This window comes from Callospermophilus lateralis, chromosome 7, assembly GCF_048772815.1.
Source record: "Callospermophilus lateralis isolate mCalLat2 chromosome 7, mCalLat2.hap1, whole genome shotgun sequence".
Classification (NCBI taxonomy): Eukaryota; Metazoa; Chordata; class Mammalia; order Rodentia; family Sciuridae; genus Callospermophilus; species Callospermophilus lateralis.
In genome coordinates, this window is record NC_135311.1 from 92,876,089 (window position 1) to 92,899,157 (window position 23,069).

At 36.9% G+C, this 23,069-nt stretch overlaps 1 protein-coding gene across 1 annotated transcript in view; it reads right to left on the reverse strand.

Moving 5' to 3' along the window:
- Positions 1-7,758, reverse strand: part of Ube2u (ubiquitin conjugating enzyme E2 U) — a 34,177-nt gene extending 26,419 nt beyond the window's left edge. Inside the window, exons 1-4 of the mRNA XM_076862919.1 lie at positions 7,693-7,758; positions 5,947-6,028; positions 4,744-4,836; positions 2,512-2,609 (exon numbers count right to left, since the gene is read on the reverse strand). Coding sequence (XP_076719034.1) covers positions 2,512-2,609; positions 4,744-4,836; positions 5,947-6,028; positions 7,693-7,758 — 339 coding nt within the window. The remainder of the gene's footprint in view (positions 1-2,511; positions 2,610-4,743; positions 4,837-5,946; positions 6,029-7,692) is intronic.
- Positions 7,759-23,069: the final 15,311 nt, after the last annotated feature.

Genomic DNA, 23,069 nt, shown 5'->3' on the forward strand with positions numbered 1-23,069 from the left:
AGTCTGGCTGGGCACAATTCAGGAGCCACTTATCAAGCAGAAACGAACTTTATTTTTAGAACACACAGGGGCCACACCACAGGAGCTCTTCAGGAATTCCCTCAGAGCCCAACTGCCTCCACCGGCTTCCCACAAGCCTCTCAACGCCCTCCCCCTCCACTCCTCCTGCTCTTGAGGCTGATTGGCTGGGTCACGTGGGCAGAGCCCAAAAAAGTCCCCCAATGAGCAGCTCAGTGGTCTGAAAGGGCGGGGAAACAGCCCAATGAGCATCACCGCAGAGGAGCCAATCAGTTGGCAGCTAGAACTTTGCTGGCAGCTGGAAGTTTGTTGGGGCCCCTTCGGCTGTGGCTCTCAACATACCTTTCAAAGTGGGTGGGAAGCAGATGAAACTTCTCTTCAAAGAGCAAACTTTTGGTCTTTGGCTGGAGAGATAATCTTACTCAGAGAGGCACAGCTGGAAAAGTTTATTCAGTAGTCTGCTTATTAACCACTAGGCCCAAGACCTATTCACCTCATGTATACACAAGCTATTATGTATATTTAATGATTTTTAAGAACTGGTATATAAGTGTATTTTAAAATGTATAAATCAAACATCCTGCTAAAATGGCAAAAAAAAAAAAAAAAAAAAAAAAGATTCAACCTTTAAATTAGTTATGTGGTAATCTCAAATTTAAAAAAAGCTCCCAGGGGAGAAAAACTAACAACAATAGAGCTAGGAGTTTCCTTTATGATGATCAGTGATTTTGTTTTCTTTCCCCTTACATTGTTAATCTTCTGTGATGTGACATACTTGTTTTATTAATATATTAAAAAAAGATGAGTAACTGTATTATCTACTGGTTTTTCTCAATATATTTGGCAACACCCTGTGGTCACTTTGCTTGACTGTTTAATAGTAAAAATAATCATGATATTTACTATCACCTGTTGTGCTCTTGGAGTAGGCACAGTTCCAATTACTTTCACATGTACCCATTAATTTAACCTCACAAGTCACATGATGTAGCTACTAATAACTGCCTTTCTTTCTTTCTTTCTTTCTTTCTTTCTTTTAATGTTTTCTTAGTTATATATTGATGGCATGCCTTTATTTTATTTATTTTTTTTATGTGGTGCTGAGGATCAAACTCAGTGCCTCACACAATGCTAGTGCTCTGCCATTGAGCTACAGCCCCAGCCCAAATAACTATCTTTCTCGTAGCTAAAGAAATTGAGGTATGGAGAGACAAACTTATCCAACAGTGCAAGGATATCAAGTAGAAAAAACAGGATTTGAAGGCAAGCAATCTTAGAACCCCAATTTTCCTTTCATTACAATATTCTTCAATTCAAAATTTTCACCAGTTCATTCCAGTTTTCCATCACTCATTACATTTTGGGAACATTCAACTTTATTATTCTTATGACAGACTGTATTTCAGATGGAAGAGAAAGGAATATATCTCAGTTTAAAGGGATCCAAAAGTTCAACCCCAGATACCTGAATAGCACATTCACTCAGTTCCTTGAAATTTTTGCTCAAATGTCTCTTTCCCAGAATCATCCTCATACAAGTAGAGGCTTAATACATATTTGTAGAATAAAATAATTATTGAATTGGACATGAAATCTTTTTGAAAGATTACACTTTACTCATTCAGTGTACTAAGATGACTAGATAGAAAAATTAACTATTATTTTACTCATTTAAAAAATAAGTAGAAGAAATGGGATTTGTATTATAATTCTGTTGAGAAAATTCAATTAAATCAAACTCCTTTGTTCTCCAAGTATTTCAGATAATCAAAAGTTAATAGTTTATCTCCAGATATTATTAATGATAAGTAAGTCCCTAGATAGAATAGCGCTAAGCCTGATCCAAGTAGTCAAAACAAATTCCATGGAATTAATTTTAGCATCAGATGAGAGAGGAGGGCTTTTAAGGGTCAGGAATAACATAAGACAGAGGTATGCTTCTAGGGACCATGGGTCCAGGGCATAAAGGTGGTGGCACTTGGGAAACAGGCTCCTATATGAGGAGAGGAGATAATTCCTGGTTTAATTATTTGCTGGGTTTGATATGAACATTTATAAAAGAAACTAGCCAGCACTGTCAGAACACAGGATAAAATAAAGCATTTTAAGTTATAGTCATGTGATTCACCTCTTCTGAAGAAGGCAAGGTTCATGAATGAGGAAAGATTTAAAAGGCCTGTTTTGTATTAGGAAATAAAGTTAAGAGCCAAAAGAAAACCTAAGACTATATTTCCACAATTGAAACCATCCAAACCATTATTTTCTTCTATTATAAAATGTGTATTCTCTGGTTGTAGAGGCCCTTAACTACAATTTCAAATTAAAATAAAAATCTTTATAACTTAAGTTCCACTCTGTGTCTAGATATAGAATGTTGATTTACATAAGCTTTCTCAAATCCTTTAAACATTTAAATATGCATTGTACATTTTGATCCTTGTGTTTTGAATATTTGGAGTTTTAAAGAAAGCATTATAATAAATCTATTCTTACCTGTAGGGCAAGTAAGATACTGCTCAATGTATAGCCTGTATTCCACATCTTGGGGTTGTCCAAAAAATCTATACAGGGCTGACCAGTATATGGGTCTACTGTATTAAAATAATACATTGATGTTGATATATAATAATATTATCCTTTGAAACTTATAAATATCAAAATGCCTAGACCAGAAATGAAATCCACATGTTGGATGGGATGAAACTTCCCTCCAGTCTGTTATATTAGATTGGAAAGATGCCAAACATTGGCTTATGTCCTCACACAGCTAATTAACTAATTCAGTGTTTAAAGAAAAAAAAATAGAATAGAGCCAAATATGAAAAATGAAACTATAGATTAACTAGAAGAAAATTAAAATAATTACTAGATTTTGTTTCACAAAAAGCTCATTAAACTTAAAGAGAATGGCAAAAACCACAAATAACAAAATTAATAGATCTGATTACATAAAAAAGTTTAATCCTAGATGTAAAAAGAAAACAGCATGAACAAAATTAAAACTAGTGTCAAATTAGGAATATTTGCAACATCTATGACATAATGTGATATTGTAAATTATGTCAGATAAGTCATCAAATTAGAAATATAATCACAAAAGTGAAAAAATTGTTTACTTCACAAGAATTCAAAGAAGTGTTTATTAGAATAATAGCAATCTAGCATGTATGAGACACTGGTTGAGTGCCAACAATGTAAAGAAAATAATAATAATAATTTAAAAATAATAGCAAGATTCTTATCAATTAGGCAAAAAATTTCTCCAAAGTTTCTATGCTCAGAACTGAACGGTGCTAAACAGAACTTGGTATACATTTCCTGGTGGCAATGCAGATTACATTGAAAGACAATTTGCATATATATATATATATATATATATAATATAAAATATAAAATAATTATATAAATTTAAAATAAACTATACATAGCTATCTTTCTGGACTGGAGGTAACCTTCCTCTTAAGTTCACATAAAAGTATGAAACAGACCAAGGTGTTAAAAGAAGGAAGTTAACATCAGCTTTGCTATATGTGAGACTGAAATGGAAGATACATTTGATCAATGGCTTTAATTGGCTCCACAAAAGTCTCTCTGATTTGAACTTACCCACCAAACTAACAGCCTGCTTAAGTTTCCTGCTTGGAGGAACAGACTGTACCCATTCCAAGGTCAGGATAGTTGGAAAGAAAGAGTGTGGAGAAAGTGCTGGGCCACAGGTGATCAATGCCTTCCCTCACCTCCGCAGTCAGGTAAGTGACTTCTCTTGGGAAGAGTAGGGGAGGAAAAAACAATCACAGGCTTTCCCGTATTTTTCCCTCCTAGAGACAGAAATTGCCTCTACTCCATGTGAGGAGTGAGGCCTAGGGGATAAGAATACATCCTATTAAATTTAACCCATTAATGTCCTAAATACTAAACCAAATATGGCACAATTTTACATTATGAATTTCAAGAATAGATTTTAATTACAAAAAATAATAATGTACTGGGGGGTAAAGTACATAAGAGAATATAAAGTAAAATACAAATGTTCCCCTGTCTACCAATTCCATTTTTCAGTTATTACCAGTTGGTCCATAAAAGCTACATATACATATACACATGCACACGTGTGTGTATTTATTAAATGTAATTATATTATACATTTTGTTGTTCAAAATGGTTTTTTATGTAACAGTGAACTGTTAATATATTTTCAGACATAAATATTTATCAAAAAATATTTGAGCACCTATGTACCAAACAAGGAAGATTCTAGGGATATAACAATGAACAAGATTCTAGCTTTCATAGATCTTTCTTGATTTGTTTAAAGGTAAAAGATATCACAAGGGATTTTTCACTTAAGAATTCCTGTAATAAGGAGCATTTAGGTTACAGTAGGTCCTCTGCATGTATAGGTTTGGCATCCTTGGATTCAAAACTATATATAATATATATATATATATATATATATATATATATATATATATATATATATATGTAGAAAAAATATATATACATAAAAAAGAAAATAAATTTGTCAACATATTAAAAGTATTATCTCTTTGCATTAGGATTCGAGGTGATCATAATTTTTTTCTTCAATTTCACAGTTTCCCCAACAAACAATCATATTTAAGTTGTTAAAAAGATACATAATTATATTAAACATTAATAAAGAATAAGTATTATAGATACAGAGCCCCTGATAATTAAAAAAAAAAATCTCAGTTTAGTCCTTACCATTTGGATGAAAAGGAATTGTTGTAAATTTCACAACTGGAGGGGCAAGGTTGTATTCCGATGTAAATTCTATTGTCAGTTGTAAAACAAATCCTATGATGTAGAAATAAACGATTTTATTGAAGTGCCACTTTGTGCGGGTGAACTTCAATCTGATTAACATTGGAGTCTCTCCTGATAGTTTGCTTAAGTCAATTGATTCACAGTGCATAGACCCCTTGGGTATTATAACATTTTTCACAACCTAATTGTGCTAGTTTGCAGCCTCTTTCCCATCAGTCCTTTGTATCCACTGCCTCTGTTCCCCTAAAGCTAAAGTCACCAGAACCTGTTGCACCCTTTCTTGCTTTCAATTGCAGCTTTGCTGTGCTGATTGCCTGAATTTCTTTTCCTCTTCTGAACCTGACAAATTCTTGAACATTCTTCAGGATTCAACTCAAATGTCACTTCTTTGGAAAGACATTCCTGATTCTCCCAGGCATAATTCACCAATCATTCCCTCTTAGGCATTCTGTTCAAAATTCTTAGTAGCACAAATTATATTTTACTGTAATTATCAGCTTATCTCCCCTGCCTCACTCAAGGAATCTGTCTTGCTAACTCATGATTGAAAGAACACATGGTCATTAAAGTTTACAGTGATCCAGTCAGTCTTAAGAATTTGTTATGGAAATTTAGGGGAAAATCATAGTGGGTAAAATGAGAAGAAACTGGGATTTTGAACGTCAATAGGAATTTTAATAGATATTCTCTGATCTTCTGAAAGACCATTAGAAGATATTCTTAATTAATATGCTTTATTGTGTTTGCTTTTTAAAAATGTGATAACATTGGGACTGAGGGTGTGGCTTAGTGTTAGAATACTTGTGTAGCATAATGGAAGCCCTGGTTTCAATGTTCAGCATCAAAATAAAAAAGATCTGGCATAAAAGAAAAAAAAAATCTAGAATTTCAATCTATGTTTAAAAATAGCAAAAACATCTCTATATTGCAAATAATGTGAATATTTTAGAATTCTAGTGAATTGGTATAATTCAAACATATAAAGAATTTCAGAAAATTATAATACAATATAACCATATATATACATATATACATATATATGTATATGTGTATATATATAGATAGATAGATACACACACATAAAGGATACAGACTATTCATGATATAAAAAATTTTAAAGCAGATTTTGAAAACACAAACCATGCAAACTTGAATTCTGTAGACCTTCAATTTCAGCTTGCCATTTCAGCATATCATCAGTTATAGGAAAAGCAGTAATACCCTTTAAAAAAACAATATAGAAGCAGACAAAAGATTATTAATTGCAGTTTTGAAAATCAGATGTCAGGTTATACTGAATTCCAAAAACTCTAAAAGTTTTTATTTATTTATTTATTGGTTGACAAGTTTATTTATCGGTTGATCTGGGGATGTTTTATATGCCTTATTGCATTGAAGTTAAGGTAGATTCTAGGGTACTCATGCAATAGTAAAATTAAAAATCACAAGGGAAACTAGAAGATCAAGATTGGTGTTCGTGTCTTATACAGTGTCTGTGTCAACAGCCAATTTAAGATTCAAATTAGAAAGTATGAAATAGTTAGAAAGCCCATGTTTCTTCAAAGCTTTTTAAAGATATATGGATGCTATATGGAAGGCATAAAGTAGGAATGTTTTCTTTAAGAAAAAATCCAATATTACAATTGTATGTAAAAAGAATTTTTCCTCTACTTGAAGTATTGTTCCAATGAAGAGCCCAGAATGTGTTTAATAGAAAACCTACCAATCAATTATGTTGAGGAGTACACTTAAATAATTCAATAAATATTTCTGAACAAACACTTTTGTTAGGTGCTTGCCTGGATGAACAGCATCTCTCTCTCTCTCTCTCTCTCTCTCTCTCTCTCTCTATGATTTCTGCTTTGCACTTTTTTAACCTTTATTTTATTTTTTATGTGGTACTAAGTATGGAATCCACTGCCTCACTGTACTAGGCAAGCACTCCACCACTGAGCCACAACCCCAGCCCAGCATTTCTCTCTTATCTATATTATCTGTGTTTATATATCCCTTCATTGAGTTCTCTTCGCTACTTCGCTAGAGAACCAGAAAGTTCACAATGAGCAGAAACAATATGAAATCTAAGGTCTATGCCTCTGGGATGTTTGTTGATAAACTGTTCTTAATATCTTCAGTGAGGGCTTTTTACTTTTATAGCATGGTGAAAACAGACCATACTGAACTGGAAATAATAATGCAACTGTTGGTAGCATTCTGTACCTTCCCTCTAAGAATGACTTTCTTTCTAGACTTTTTCTTAAGCACTCCTCTTTCCTCTTATCATCCACTTCATGTTCTTCATAAATTAGGCCAACACCCATCCTAACATTTCATTGGTGGCAAAGTAGGGCAAAGATATTGCATTCCTCTGAGATAAAATTATAAGAGAAATGTATTGGTGTGTTATACTGGTAAAAAATGCATTAGACAGTAAGTACTAGAACACAAGAGTAAGAGTAAGGAGTTTGGAATCAGATTGGGCCAAATCATTTTGGAATCTTTTAAAAACTTAGGTTCTGGTAGGTAAAATTAAATTCTGCTTATTTTATAGTATTGTAATTAATGAGCATAACCCTGAACCTACTAGTTACTTACCACTTGCTAGATTCTAAATACTCAGGGCTTAAATCCACAATAAATTACTCAGCACAATATGCTTAAAATTGTTAGCCATAATTATTTTTAAGAAATAGTATTATAAAATAGTTTTGGTAAATAACAATATCATTACCAAAAATAGTTTGGTAAATAACAATATTTGGTAAATAACAATTGGCAAATTAGGTTTAATTAAATTATGATTTATAGAATAAATACAGATTAAGCTGCTTCTTAAAAATCATTAACCAGTGAAAAAACAAATCCCTCCACATCCCCAGTACTTACCACAAAATTGCTCTGGTTCAACTCTTTTAAGTCTCTTTCCAGCAAGATGTAAGCTCTGCTGTACATGATAACGCAGCAGAGGATCTGCCACTGTTCACCGATAGACTGCGAGCTCCTCAGGTTTACTCTGAGCCACCTGTCTGAGGTTTTGGGTCATCCATCTACATTCAGTTAGGTCTCAGAGGTCACTTGCTTTCTAGAATCCCAGAACATTCCCAAGATAAACGGTTTCTTAGTTAGGGATATAACAATGACTTTTCTTTTCCTATTCTGACTCCTCTAAAGGAAGGGAAATTGGGGTCTCACTCATTTGCGGCGTATTACTGCAGTGCCAACCCACCCTCCCAACACAAATTTGGATAAGCAACTGGGGCCACCCGGGTTGTTGGCTCTTGAAGTGGCAATGAGGAGAGTGGGCATAAGACAGTCCCAGCAAGTTGTGGTTTAGGCTTCGCAGGTGTGACAAGGTGTCCGCTGAGCCGGAGGAAGCAAATCGGTTGCCCAGCAACAGGACTCAGGGAAAGTCCAACTGTGGTGGAAGGTTGGCCTCTTCTCACCCAATCAACGGCGGGGTGAAGCGGCTGGATATCTCCGCAGCCAATCAACGATCAGTTTCACTTTGAAAGGCCAATGAAATCCGTGGTCAAGGCGACACCACCCGCTTTCGGTCCGCCGACCCCCGCGGGTGTGGAGGGTCCGCGGTGAGATTCCAGGACCCAGCCTGTAAGTCACAGAAACCTTCACTCAAAGTGCATCTCCGAAATTGTCCTTCCTAATTCTTTATCAGGGACTCTCCGGTAATGAGTGACTAGTAGGTTACAGGTTTGGATTTATTCATAACCTCTTGGCTGGTATGGCGAGATCATTCATAGCCCAATCTCATACAGTATGCTGTTATCGAGTCCTCCAGTTACCCTGGGAGAGAGCTCCAGGGATAGGGAACGGCGTAAAAGTCCTCAGATTCCCATCACTTCCTGCACAGTTTCGCTCTCGCTGTTCCTTCTACTTGGCACCACATTCTTTCCATGTTTCTTGCCCCCCCCCCCCATTTTCTCTTCACTCACCCTTCAGATTTCATGACTTTGTAAAGTCATCTCTAAAACGCAATTAGGCGCTCTCGTTGCCTCTTTGTTAGCATTATCACATTGTTTCACAATTGCCTTTCCTCTTCACCAAGCTGGGAACTCCTCATTCCCTGTGCCAAACTCAGAACCTGGCGTCTTTGTTCAGAGGGCTTTCTTCATTTACTTACTAAATTTATAGAAATGGGATATCGGTTTAATCAGCTCATTTCATAAATACTGAGTAAGCACCTATTTTACAGTCTGTGGAACAATTCAAAGGAAGTCACTCATTATTGCTTCAATGTACAATAAGCAAGTACAGTCAGCCCTCTGTATCTGCAGGTTCTGGGTCCTTGTGGGACCAGCATTTTTGGATTCAACCAACTGCACATAGAAAATAATTGGAAAAAATACTTATGTTGCATATGTACTGAATATGTACAGACATTTTTCATTATTTCCTATACAATACAGCATAACAACTATTTATATCGTATTAGATATTATAAGTAATCTTAAGACAATTTAAAGTGTACAGAAGAACATGTGGGTTATATGCAAATACTGCACTAATTTTTTTTTTTTTTTTTTTTTTTTTTTTTGGTAAAGGACGTGAGCAAACATGAATTTTTGTAGAGGGGGGAGCATCCAGAAAGTATGCACTGTAATACTGAGTTATGATTGTATCCAAACCCACAACAAATACACAAAAGAAAAATTATAATTTCAGATCATGATAAGTGCTATGTAGAGAATAAAACAGTAATGTGAGAGGAAGTGGGGTAGAGAGTTAAAGGCTAGAAATGGTGATCAGGGAAGGCCTCTGTAAGAAGTGGAACTTTGACCTCATACACAAAAGATGAGAAGGAGCCTGTTATATGAAATACTAAGGGAAGAGAGTTCTGGGAGAAACTGAGGAAAATACAATAATTCTGAGTCAGGAACAAATTTATCTTGAAAAGTGAACCAAGGGAGGGCCGTGGGAGAGAAGTGACAGGTGGGAGAGGACATGGCAAGAAGTTTGGGTTTTACGTTAATGGCAATGGAAATCCATTGGACATTTTAAGTGGGAGAATGTTATGCAAAACATTACCAAAACAGCTGTTCTGTGAAAAATGAATTGAGGGAGAGGGGGCAGTTGGAATGCTCCACAGTCAATTTCATGTTCAGGTATAGTAGCTTAGAAATTTTCATCAATATATAAATTTTGGCAAAATGAAATGATTTGATCCTATGTCTCATAGAACTGAATACAAAGGATTTTTTTTTTTTGCTATGAAAGTATCATCTAAGATCTGAAACTGAATTTTGTTTTGGCTTTCTTTCCATCCCATGGGATTTGAACTTGGATTTATGTAGGACTGGTAATGTAAAGTGAAAGTGGAGAAAGGAATACTTCAGTGAGAAGGGAATGGACTAAATTTAGAGATCTTAATTATGTTTCTCAATAATATTATGCTGCTTATACAATTCCTTCTTCCATTCCAATGGAATATTGTGATAGTAAATGCAGAATCTTCTGTATTTTTAAAAAAATTTAATATTTATTTTTTAGTTTTCGGCGGACACAACATCTTTGTATGTAGTGTTGAGGATAGAACCTGGGCTGCACGCATGCCAGGCGAGCACGCTACCACTTGAGCCACATCCCCAGCCCCTCTTTTGTATTTTTAAAAAAATACTGATATTTATATTTTTCATGAACCACATGAAATATGTGTACATTTTGAAATGGCTAAATGGAGTTAACACATGTATCACTTCCCACGCTTATCATTTTTTTTTTTTGTAATAAGAACACTTAAAACCTACTCTCTTAGCCATTTTCAAGAATAAAATGTTATTAATTATACTCACCATGTTGCTCAATAATAATCTTTTGTTTTTGTTTAGAATTTTGTTTTAGGGAGAAACATGTTAAAGTAGATAAAGTAAAAGAAAAAATTCTTTGCTGTGAATTTTTAGAAGGTAGCATTTATGAAAATTATTATGAAAATCAAGCTGATAGATTCTCATAAGACCATCTCACACACCTATATTACTAGCTTTTTGACTGTTCCTTGGGACTTCAGACTAATATACCCAAATGCCTGGTTATTACCTGGCTTGTTCCAAGGGTATTTCAAACTCAAATGTCAAAAAAGAAAATAACTATTCTTCCTCCTGACTAACCTTCTATCCCAAATTTTCAAGGCTTAAAACCTGAAATTATCTCTGACTCTTCTTTTTCATGGCTCACATTTAGTCACTCATCAAGATTTATTGCCTTCATAACTTCTCAAGTCTTACCACCAATACCCCAGTTCACAGCCTTGTCATTGCTTGCCTAGGCACAGAACATCTTTGTACTGTACTTCTTGCCTACGGACTTGCATATCATAGTAATATATTTAGACTACTAGGTCATCTGATGATTCTCTGCTTAAACTATTTAACAGGACCAGGTACAGTGGTGCATTCCTGTAATCTCAGCAGCTTGGGAGGCTGAAGCAGGAGGATCACAAGCTCAAAGCCAGCCTCAGAAATTTAGCAAGCCCTAAGTAACTTAGTGAGACCCTGTCTCAAAATAAAAATGTCAAAAGGGCTAGGGATATGGCTCAGTGGTTAAGCACCCCTGGGTTCAATCCCTGATACAAAGAGAAAATATTTAAAGGGACCCCTTCAGCTCCCCAGCCATCTCCATCTTCAGCATTTTGAATGTGAATCATCTTTCTGGGGGTGTATGGATATGGTGTGTGACCTTGGACTTTTCTTTTTAGCAAAACGGGGTCCATGCAATTCATTAATTTTAATAGTATATGATGTAAAAAGCATAAGACCCTGGACTTAAATTCAAGCTTCTTAGCATGGCAGTGCCAAGCCTACCTCTCTACCCCTTCCTTTATTGATGCCCACTCTGCTTTGTACTTGAGGTACCAGTACCATTCAGCTACATGTCTTTTTCCTGTATATACCATCTTGTCTGGTTCTAGCCATCTTTTCTACCTGGGGTTCCTTCCTCTTCTTTATCTTATTTTCAACTCTTACACATCCCAAACACATAAATTCCTCCTTAAAACTTTCCTGAATCACCAGGGTGGGTTGTGTTTTGATATGACCTGGACTCATCTTTGTTTATTATTACCAACTTTTTCTTAAAAAACAGTCTGTTTGTGGGACTCTTTCCCCCACTAGAATGTAAGTTCCTAAGGGCATGGTGACTTGTTTGTCACTACATTCCCAGCCACAAGCACCTGGCTAAGAGGAGGAATCAAATATGCTGACTGAATTGAATTTAGCAAGATAAAAATAATTCTGGGGTCACGGAGAGTCACCTTCCAAGAAAGAACTAGGTTAGGCATAAGCAGAGGAAGGGTTTTGATGAGATGTGTCAGGGTGGGTAATCCAGGGGAACTTGACTAGCCTCATGGTGCATAGGGGGTTAAACTTGGGAGCAGGTTGACAAACCGGGCAAACCACCGTCTGTGGAACTAAAGGATGAAAGAAGGATTGGTTATTGAGGTCAAAAGCCACCACAGCAGAGGGGTTGCAGAGCTGCAATGAGAGTATAGATTATAAGCAAAATCCCCAGAACACAAAAAAAGGAAGTTAAAGGAAATTCAAAAGGTCCTGCAACTTGTTGGGCTAAGGAGACAAACAGGTTGGGAATTCCAGGACTATTTTGAGGGTGGAATTGTTGGAAAAAAACAGAGCTCCCTGCTGGAGGCCAATCGGGGCGGCTTGGCACTGTTCTATTCTGGGGCTGCTAAACATATTCACAGTTACTCTCACTAGATGGCCAGCATCCTGCATTTTTTAAAGTAGCTTAGCTCATAAGTCAATGGGAAATGTGCTTTGGTTATGGAGGCTCCTGAGCTGAGGAATGGGGCTGGGGCTTTAGTGTGAAGAGGGAGCAAGAGGAAATATGTGTGTGTGAGCCCACATGTATGCTTATCTGGCATCTGGCATGCATGTAGCGACTGAGTACGTTCACCTCCTATAATTAATAGCATCAGCTGTTTGGATATGAGTCATTTGCAATAGTAAATTTATAGCAGAGACCTATGTGAAGATACTTTTGTTGGCATGGAATCACCTTCCATTAATTACAGCAAGTATTGGTTTTAATAAACTTTTTACATACACAATATACTTGATATCATGATCTTGCCATGTCTCACTTCTAAGCCTGCCCTTCTTTGCCTTGGTCATCAGTTTTGTTTTTTTTTTTTTTGTGTTTTTTTTTAATCAACTCAATCAGGAAAATAAATCTCTACCTGTAGGCCTTCCATTGTTTCAATACCTGATGGTAAATAGCAGGTGCTTTCAAGACAGACCTGGGTTGGATCCTGGCATACCTGTGTTTTATGAGTCTTGAAAATTTTACTTAGCTTCCTACACCTACATTTTTTCCTGTATTCTATGAGCCAGTGATAATACTTACAAGATAATTTTGAGGATTAAAAGAAATAACACCCTTCAGGGTTTTGGTTACTACCTGGCATAGAGAAAATGACAGTTAACACTTCCCAGGTATTGACATTGTTCTAAGTGTTCAGCAGGAATTAATTGTACCCTCAAAAGCGAATCTGTGAAGTAGTTATGATTCTAACTTACAGATAAGGGAAACTGAGGCATAGGGACACCAGATAATTTGCCTAGGTTACACAGTTGGACAGAAGCAGAGCCAGGATGCAAACCCCAGATATCAGCTCCAGAGTCCATTCTTTTAACCTTCAGGCTGCCCTGCCTTGCAGATGTCTCATATCCCATTGAGCACTCTGGGCTTCTTGAATAGATCATTGCTACTCTCAATAGTTGGTAGAAATATCTGTGTGCATCTGTGGTTTTTGTTCTTGTTTTCATTGGCAGTAATTTTCTCCTGTTATTGAGTCTCTTCCATCAAAATGTAAATCCAAAAAAGCCAGACCACTGTTGTATAAAATAGTGCCCATCTACACGTCTATTAACTAAATGTGTACTCTTTCTTCTCTTTTGGATTACACATTCATTAAGAACTGTCTCTGACTTCTGCAAATCATGAATATACTTACAATACTCTTTATGTTGTTAAAGATATCACCTAGTAAGTAATTATTTTTAAATGGTCTTTTACCACTTTTTTTCCTTCACGTTGACAGTAGGTTAAGTCCTATTGCTTGGAAGAGGCCTTGTTCATGGTCTTTCCCCCAAGGGCCTAAAGGTTTGAAAAGAGAACTGTTGCACTGCCCTTTTACAGAAGGCAAAATGCAAAATTCTAAAATAACCCCCAGGACTGTGCATAAGATGGATTTTATTCCTGTTATTAAGTCGTATGGCACATTTGCCTTTGAGAAAGTCCTTAAGTGGGAGTTGGCTTTTCCTGAAGTCAGCTACTCAAAGCTTGCAATGGATTCCAGGTGAGGGAGATTCTCTGTTGTTAGCTTTGAAAATGGAAGGGGCCATGTGGCAAAGAATGTGGGCAGCTTTTAGGAGCTGAGCAGGGCCATTGGATACCAGCAACAAGAGAACCAGAGCCTCATTCCACGACTGCAAGGGAATGAGTTCTGCTAAAACCACATGAGCCTGGAAAAGCTCCTGAATTCCAGACCAGAACAACCAATGTGTGGTGAGACCCTGAGCAGAGAAGCTAGTCAGGCCATGCATCAATCAGACTGAGAAACAGTGAACTAATAAATGAATGTTGTTTCAAGATATTAAGTTTGTAGTACAGGTTAAGTATCTCTCATCGCTTGAAACCAGAGATGTTTCAGAGTTTGGATTTTGTTTTTCCTGATTTTAGAATCTTTGCATAGCCTTTACTGATTGAGCATCCCTAATCCAAAAATCTGAACTCTCAAATGCTCCAGAATTTGAAACCGAGCTTCATGTTAGCATTTAAAAACTCTTGGACTTTGGAGAATTCCATATTTTGGATTTTTGGAATTAGGGATGTTCAATTTGTATTTTGTTATACAACAACAGATAACTCATACGACTTCTTATCCAGAAGACGTAGCCACTGCCAAGATAAGAAATATGGCAAAAAGGCAATTGACTTACTGATCTGGGTTTACCCTGATCCAGTGTGAAAAGAAATTGAAGTCAGTTAATAGTAAAATAGAATCATTTCTAACATACAGTTTTAGGCAGTGTAATGAGATCAGTGTGGGCATGCAATCTTTAAAATTAAAGACCAAACTAAGGCTCGCACACTAATTTTCATCATCCTAGGTGAGCAAGGCAGTGGACAGTGCAATTATTTAACATTTATGATGTCACTAAGGTTGTTTCCAGCTTTAAAACCAGGCATCCCCTCCCCCTCCTTTTAAAAATAATTCTTTCCCTCAGGACTTGAACAGATGTTTTCATTTTACTTAAAGACTGTTTTCCTCATCCACTAGGAATATGTACCAGTACAAAGTGTTAACCTCGTTTGGATTTGAACCCCCATCCTCAAGAGCAAGAGGATGGGGAGGGCCGCCAAATGTCAACTCAGCTGTGAGAAGTGTTTTAAATCATATTTTGACATATGTTACACTGTTAACTAGAAAACGAAGTGCAGCACACATGCTTCTAGTAACTCTGGTTTCACATCATATGATCTCTTCTTTGTCTTGAGGACCTTTTGATGTGCGTTCCCAATATTGAGTTTCTCTGCTTTTAATAATCTTATGTTCCTTCCTCAATATAAATGTCATGAAAAATACTGAATGCTAATCTTCAAAGATCAAACAGGGAGAAAGAGGTGGGCAGCATAGTTTAGTGACTAGAATTCCTGAAATTTCTCATTCAAAAAACTTATTTTCACTTATAAAAAGCCTCAGCTCCAGAAATGCTTGGTTCCTCTTTTAATGTTGAAGCTGTATGTTCCTCCCGATTTTAGAAATATATTAATTATAAAATAATTGCCTTTCTTGTTGTAAGGCCCCTGAGATGCAGGGGCCACTTAATCACTATTTATATCTCTCCTTCTGGGTCTAACAGGGAGCTCAGAATCAACACAGAACTGGCTTTTCTTTCACCATCTCTGCTTTAGCTAGGGTGACCAACGGCCCTGGCGTGTGTGGACAAAGAACTTCTCAGTCCTAAAGCTGGGACAGTCCCTGGCAAACTGGCACAGTTTCTCACCCTAGCTGGGGCATCCAGAACCTTTTCAGAGTGAGAATTGTGAAACAACTTGGTCAAAGCTGTGCACTTGTTTTTGGAGCTTGGTGTCTGTGAGGAAGAAATGCAGTGTTTTCCTGGGTTCTTCACATGTTCTGATGTGTTTTTACAAGAATCAGGTCTCTTTTCATTTTATTTGCCCACATGAAAATACTTTCTACCAAGAGATATGATATTTCGTGATATCTAAGTACAGTTGTGACTCTGCGTGTGTGTGTGTGTGTGTGTGTGTGTATGGGGGGGCATTTAAAAGGTGGAATTATCCTAGGCTTCCTTCACGTAAATCAGTTTAATATGCCTTTTCACAGAGTTCTCGGTTGCCTCAGGGATAGTTCCAGAAATTCGTGGTGGGAGAGGCTCTGAGGTGGCAATCGGCTCAGAAAGGGTGTAAGGGATGACATATGGCTCAGGGATGTCTCAGGGGTGTGTTTTGAAGCTGTTTTTACTTAGTGTATGTTTGTTAGGGGTGGTTTGAAGGGAGATGATGGAAATTATTGAGGAGCTAAGCCTAGCCCCACCTCTTTGGCACCAGTACTGGGTGTTCTACATTATGGCCTACACATGAATAATTAAATAGAATAGTTTATATGCTCTATTTACCACATTAGAAAATAATGTTACCCTTTATAAAAATTGTTTAAAACACATTGAATAACAGTGTTACCACTTTTTGAGCAACTACTCTCGGACAGATACTTCTTGTGTCTTTAGATAGTCTCATTAAATGCTCATACCAAATCTGAAAGATTGGTGTTAGAAAAACTACAAAATTATATATGCTCCATTTTCTGAGAACTTTGTGTTAGGTGAAATCTCACAAAAATTCTATGAAATAGATACTTTTTAAGTTAAAAACAACAACAACAACAACCACCAGTAACTTATTTAAGTTCAGTGACTGAAGGAGAGATTTAAGCTTCAATAATTTGACATTAAAACCTTTACTTTTTTGTTTTTTGGTGCTGTGGATGGAATCCAGGGACAGTATGCTAAGTATACGCTTTACCACTGAGCTACATTCCCTGCCCAGTACCCTTCCTTTTAACTACTGTTAGTTATATTCACACCATTTGGTAGATAAGGAGATAGATAGAGATTACCTTAGCTACTGAAGATCAACCAGGTCATTTGCTGGTGCGGTTGTCAAATAAGTGCTGTTGCTCCCTGTCTTCCCCTCTAAGTCAGGAAGGAGGGGAACCTAGAGATACAGTGTTGTATGCTATTTCTGAGGAATTTATAGGAGATTTTTAAGGTATCTTTTCTGGCACATTCTAGGGTCAGCCTGAGAAATTATAATTTCTAGACAATTGTGGTGATAACTCAGTTTGACAATGATTGCCTAGCCCAGTGATGCCTATTAAATTCATTTTTAGTGCTGTTTCTGATTGAGTGGTAGGTTGTCTAGGCAAGTATGTTAAAAAAAAAAATTAAGGCTAAATCTGAGCTTAGCTTGGATATTTGCCAACATCCCTGCCCATGACCCTGTGACTTGCAGGGCCTCCCAACATGTCTTTATAGTTAAGTTTGGTCTCAGAATTTGGGTTGGCCAAGAGGATACAGCAAAGCACATGTATGAGCAGAAGTTTTCTGAATCACTGTGTTTTGGTTCTGCCTGTTGCTCTTTTCCCTATGCCATGACAGCCCCTTGTCCTTCAGAAACCTGGGAACAGGGCTGCTGCAGCAGACCCATCTCTGCTGAAACATGAGACCTATTTCTGAAGCACATATGCTTCTAAGGCTAGGGAGGACCTGAGCTTTAATCTATGGCTTCATGTAGCTAGTTCTGTTATTTTGCTTATGTACATCTGAATTTAGTCGAGAGCACAAGTCTATGAAGACTGGCATTTAGAATTCTTTCCTTCAAAGTGAATATTCTCTGAATTATTTCTATTTCAGCATGTCCTGATATTGCCCTTTCAAAAAATATAAGTAATGTCTACTCTAATTTTAAAGTAGGGCCTTCCTCCTAACTTAACCACTCTTGAGTTAGAATATTTACTCACAGCCACTCCAGCATGGGATACGCATCTTGCCAGGCCTGGTCAGCGAATGTTATGGTATTCATTTGTGAATAAGCAATTCATAGGTGCTTAGGATTCAACTAGTCATAAATATGTCAGCAGATCTTCTCCCTGTATGTCTCTATGTTTTTAAGCCTTCCCAGCCTAATTTCCCAGAGGATTACATTGACCTTGAGTGCTTTGATGGTTTGCAAGGCTCCCCCTCTCCTGAGTTAACAGTGTCCTAATACTCTTGGCATTTATGGTAACAAACTTCAGGTGCAGTCTTATTATGACTGCAAAAGAACCACTTTCTTACACATGTGCTTCCTTGCTCCTTCTGCCTCTGTAATCTAGTACTTCCTCTTTAGTATTTCAGCTATTGGCTAAAAAAACCCTCTCTATAAATTAAGAGTATGAGCTTCACCCTAGCATCTACTTGGGTCCCTATTCCTGTCCTCCTTGGAACTTCCAGCCCTGTAGAGACCAGGGAAGGGGAAGAAGGGGCATCAGGTCTAAAAGCAGAGTGCTCACAGCCAACCAAGAGCTGTTGGGCTGCAGCTAGCTGGAGGAAAAAGTCAGTGTGATTGTTTCCCCACAACTGGGTGGAGTCACAAGAAGTGCAAGGGTTGGAGGGGGAGGGGAATCTCTGGCACCTTCCAGTTTGATGTTTTCTAGGGGCTTCCCAGCCTTGCCCTCTGTGGAACACCTGCCTAGCCTTCAAGATGCTTCTGTCAACACTGAGGAGAGTTCCTTTCATTTTGTTAACCATCAGTCCAAGAGTTAAGAGGTATACTAAGAAACCAGTTGTTTTGAGCTTGTCCATAAGAAGGGAAAAATCTTTCAGCCACTATCCAAGAATAAGTGACTTGAGTGAACTAGAAGAAGCATGACAGCCACACACACACACACACACTCACTATATCTATATCTCACACACACACACTCACTATATATCTATATAGATAGATATATAGATATAACACACACTCACTATATCTATATGTCTATATAGATATAGTGTGTGTGTGTGTGTGTGTGTGTGTGCACATGTGCGTTATGCACACCTCTACTACTAGCTATACCCCAGCCTGTGCTGTTCTTTTTTATCCAAGCAATTACAGAAAAATATAGCTAGCCGATTGTCAAACAGTTAACACAAACAGGTTTTAGTGCTGAGTTTTTTTTTTTTTTTTAAGAGAGAGAGAGAGAGAATTTTAATATTTATTTTTTTAGTTTTCGGCGGACACAACATTTTTGTTTGTATGTGGTGCTGAGGATCGAACCCGGGCCGCACACATGCCAGGCGAGCGCGCTACCGCTTGAGCCACATCCCCAGCCCAGTGCTGAGTTTTTGATTAAGTAAAACTTGATTTTTTTGTAAAGACAATAGAGTACTAAAATGTTCTTTAGAGTAGGTTAGAATCATTTGGAGGGATTATTAAAACACAAATTGCTGGGTTCCACAGGAAGAATTTCTGATTTAGAACTTTGAAGTGGAGCTCATTAATTTGCATTTCTAACAAGTTTCTGGGTGCTCTTGATGCCTGGCTTTGGGAACCCCACTTTGAGAAATACCGAGATAGGTAATCATCTTCAAAGGTATATAGATAATAGAACTCTTCTTCTTTTTCAGCTGTTGCATGTTATTTACACACAATGGTGGGCTTAATAGAATCTCTTTTATTCAGTACTTGGTGCCTTATAGCAGGCAGAATGAGAGAGTGAGGCTGGGAGCTTGCAGATGTTGGTTATTAAGGAATTAAGGGAATCGAGGGACTCTCAGAGTTGAAGGGTCTGGGGATGGTGGGAGAGGCAAGAGGCTGGAGAGACATAAGAAGGAATGGGAGTGAAGGACAGATTGAGAAATTCAAGCGTGAGGGAGAAACCCAACCTGACAGGGATCTCACTGCCATATGAAGCGATTGCCTTATTGAGTTTGATCGTTGAGGTGGTGACAAGAGCTGTACCTAAAACAGATGGATAAGGCCCTGGAGGTTTTATTGTATTCTCTTCTGTATTAAATAGCAGAAATGGACAAGTTCTTTGAACTTTCATAATGATACTCATTTTCCTTGACAGTGTGTATTAATCGCCAGATGGGAAACTCTTTCTTTTGGGCAAATAAGGTCATAAAGATAAGCTGTGACAATTAAATGGCCACATTTCTTTTATTTTATCAATATAGTTGGAATCTAAGTTGGACATGATAGGATGTAGGCAGCCTTTTCTTCTTTAGTGTCCTAAAACATGAGTTTTGATGTCTAAGTTCATATGGAAATTCCTATTCCATTTTTTTACATTCCATTCATTGTAATTGTTCAAGGTGTTATTTTAAGAATTCAAGGCTTGGCCATAGGTGGATAGTATTTGGTTATGAAATCATCGAAAGCCTCCCTTCCACCTGCAGTCACTAGCAGAAGAATTCCCAAGTCTACTTTATTTTTTTACTTTTCCAATATTGGGGATCAAAACCAGGGCCCCATGCATGCCAGACAAGTGTTCTATCACTGAGCTACTTCCCCAGCCCCTCAAGTCTATTTTAAAAGCCTACTTAAAAAATCATTTCAGTGAAGTATGTACGAATATGTCTTGTGATTCTTCTTTCTACAACATGTCAATCATTAGGAGAAATAATATCAGAATTCCCAAATACTTCTAGAGAGCAATATTCAGGAAATAATATTTTATAGTAAACATTTTTAATAAACAGCAGCATAAAATAATCAGTGTTTAATATCATCTCTGGTGTGTGATACAAATGCATATATCCTTGATATAAAATAGCCTTTTCGTCATTACAATTCCATGCTTGTCTATTTGAAATGCCCATAACAACAAATCAAACATTAAGTAATACAGTGATTAAATGCATGCAGTGAAAATAAGGAAAGATATGGTAAGGTGAAATATCTGATTATTGCCATTATATATTTGAAGAAAATCTATATTGAGTTAAGAACAAACAAAGGAAACAAGGAAACAGACCAGATATAAAAATGCAAAGATATATTTTCACTTCTGTGATACAAACCATAAACATAGTTTTGTGCAAAAAAAGAATCTGAATATAAAGTAATCTTACAAAACATTGTCAACAAAGCAAAAGATATTTTTCAGTTTGTGAAAAAATACTATTTAATACAAAAGGGACTGTGTTATGCAGTATCACAGTGCTGTTATAAAATACATTATTACAAGTGGTTTTGAAATTTAGTTTGCTCACCTTAATGATTTCAGCTATTACAAAATGTTTAAAATAAATGTTATAGTTCTTTATAAAAAACTAACTTGAGTTTATTTTTTAACCATAATAATGTTTTTCCAGAGAAGGTATTTTACTGGCTCATGGAATGCTAATTTCCCTTTAAGGGATTCCTAGAAAAACTCAGATTCACTGAAATTGTGTTTACTTAAAATAATAAATATTCTTGGAAAAACAATTGATTGTCATATGATATACAAAATTGTGGTTTGAAGCTTCATCATTAAACAGTTGCATAGCAACAAAAGGATACAAATATTCTCCTCTACCTAACATTAAGAAATGTAATGTCTTGAATCAGCTTATTCATGCCACAAAAATATGTCTTAATTTATCTCCCAGAAAATCTGAATATAGCCAATTCTTTGAGTTCACAGTAACTATAAGTTCATGTTTGTTCTTTGAAAATTCAAGTTTGGAAAAATTACAACACATTTTGTTAAACAGATTCCCTTGCTTTCCCATGCTAATTGTATTTTTAAAAATGGAAACATCAAGGTGGTTTCTAATTCTTTTACATTCTCCTCATGAAATATCATTTCCAGGAATTAATTTACATCCTGGAAGTCTCACATAGCTTTAAATGAAAACAAGACTTGGAGACATTGTTCTTAGAATAAAGGAGTTATTTTTTAACAAGAGAAAAATCAAATATAAAGCTCCTTCCTATATAGGACTTGAAACCCATAAGAATTCTAAACTTGGCAGAAGATGCTTGGCAAGTAAATGCCAGGAGAGGCACATTTGATACCCCTTCTCTAAAGAAGGCAAAAAGGATTATGTTGCTTATTTACCAGTTTAAAGAATGCAGTTGTTGGTACCCTTTGAAATGAGAACTCATTACTTGTTTTTTCGAAATACTGTAATGCCTTGCAAAACAGAATGTATTGTGTTTGGATTTCAACTAATTGTATGAATACATTGTTATAATTCTTGGGGCTGAAATAAAATCTGTGAACATTTCCAGCACAGGGGGAAAAAAAAGGTGGGGGTGGGGGGCTTTAAATTTCCAAGCTATTGGTATCATCCCAGGGTTCCCTATTTGCCTACAGTCCACTGATGGTAAGCACCCTGCACCTCAAACAACTTGTAAATGGGGCTGCGGCTGCAAGATGTGGCCTTCTTGTCTCTACTCTTCAGTGTTATTGGTCCAGGGGAACTCCTGTGGAGGCTGTCTTTTTGGGAACTCTTGTTCTTCTCTCATGGATGTTTATCTAGGTTGAGGGACAATTTCCCTGGCTATGCCTCCTTCAGTGTCTCGTTCCTAATGCAGCCAGGTGAACTATCAATCAACAATCAATTCCAGCATCCACATTCAGCCTTCTTAGGGTGCTATGCCCTGTGTTATTTCAAGGACTTGTGTGAACACATTGTGAGAAAGGAAAATGTGGAAAAGGCCTTCATGATCAGAAAAGGTGGTTCACAAAGAGGCACATTCTGCACCTTCCCAAGGAAGCCCCACGGTGGAGAAGACTTCAGGGCATGTGATACATTGTTATGGCTCATTTCCATCCAAGATTTCAAATTTGGCCTAAAGTTTCCTCATTGACTCTGAACACCACTTCCATACAAACATGCATAGAGTCTAAATTGAATCAGTATAATTCCTGAACATTTGTCCTGAAGAAAAGACAGCAGGTAGACAAATGCTATGGTATATACATCTCGGGGAGAAACCAGTCATGGTGACTAAAGGCAAATACATAAAGCACCATTCAACTTTCCTTTTTGGTTTGATGTTTAATCACCAGGTTCTTTTCTTCTTCAACGGTTTCTAGTTTTAAGTACTTGAAACCGTATGTTCCAATCCCAATGTCACTCCATGCACCTGGATGGACTGTAAATCCCACAGTGCGTTTTTTTTTTTTTCCTGGCTAGTGTCTGTCCTGCTTGGTAAGACACTGTTTAACTTCACAGAAGATA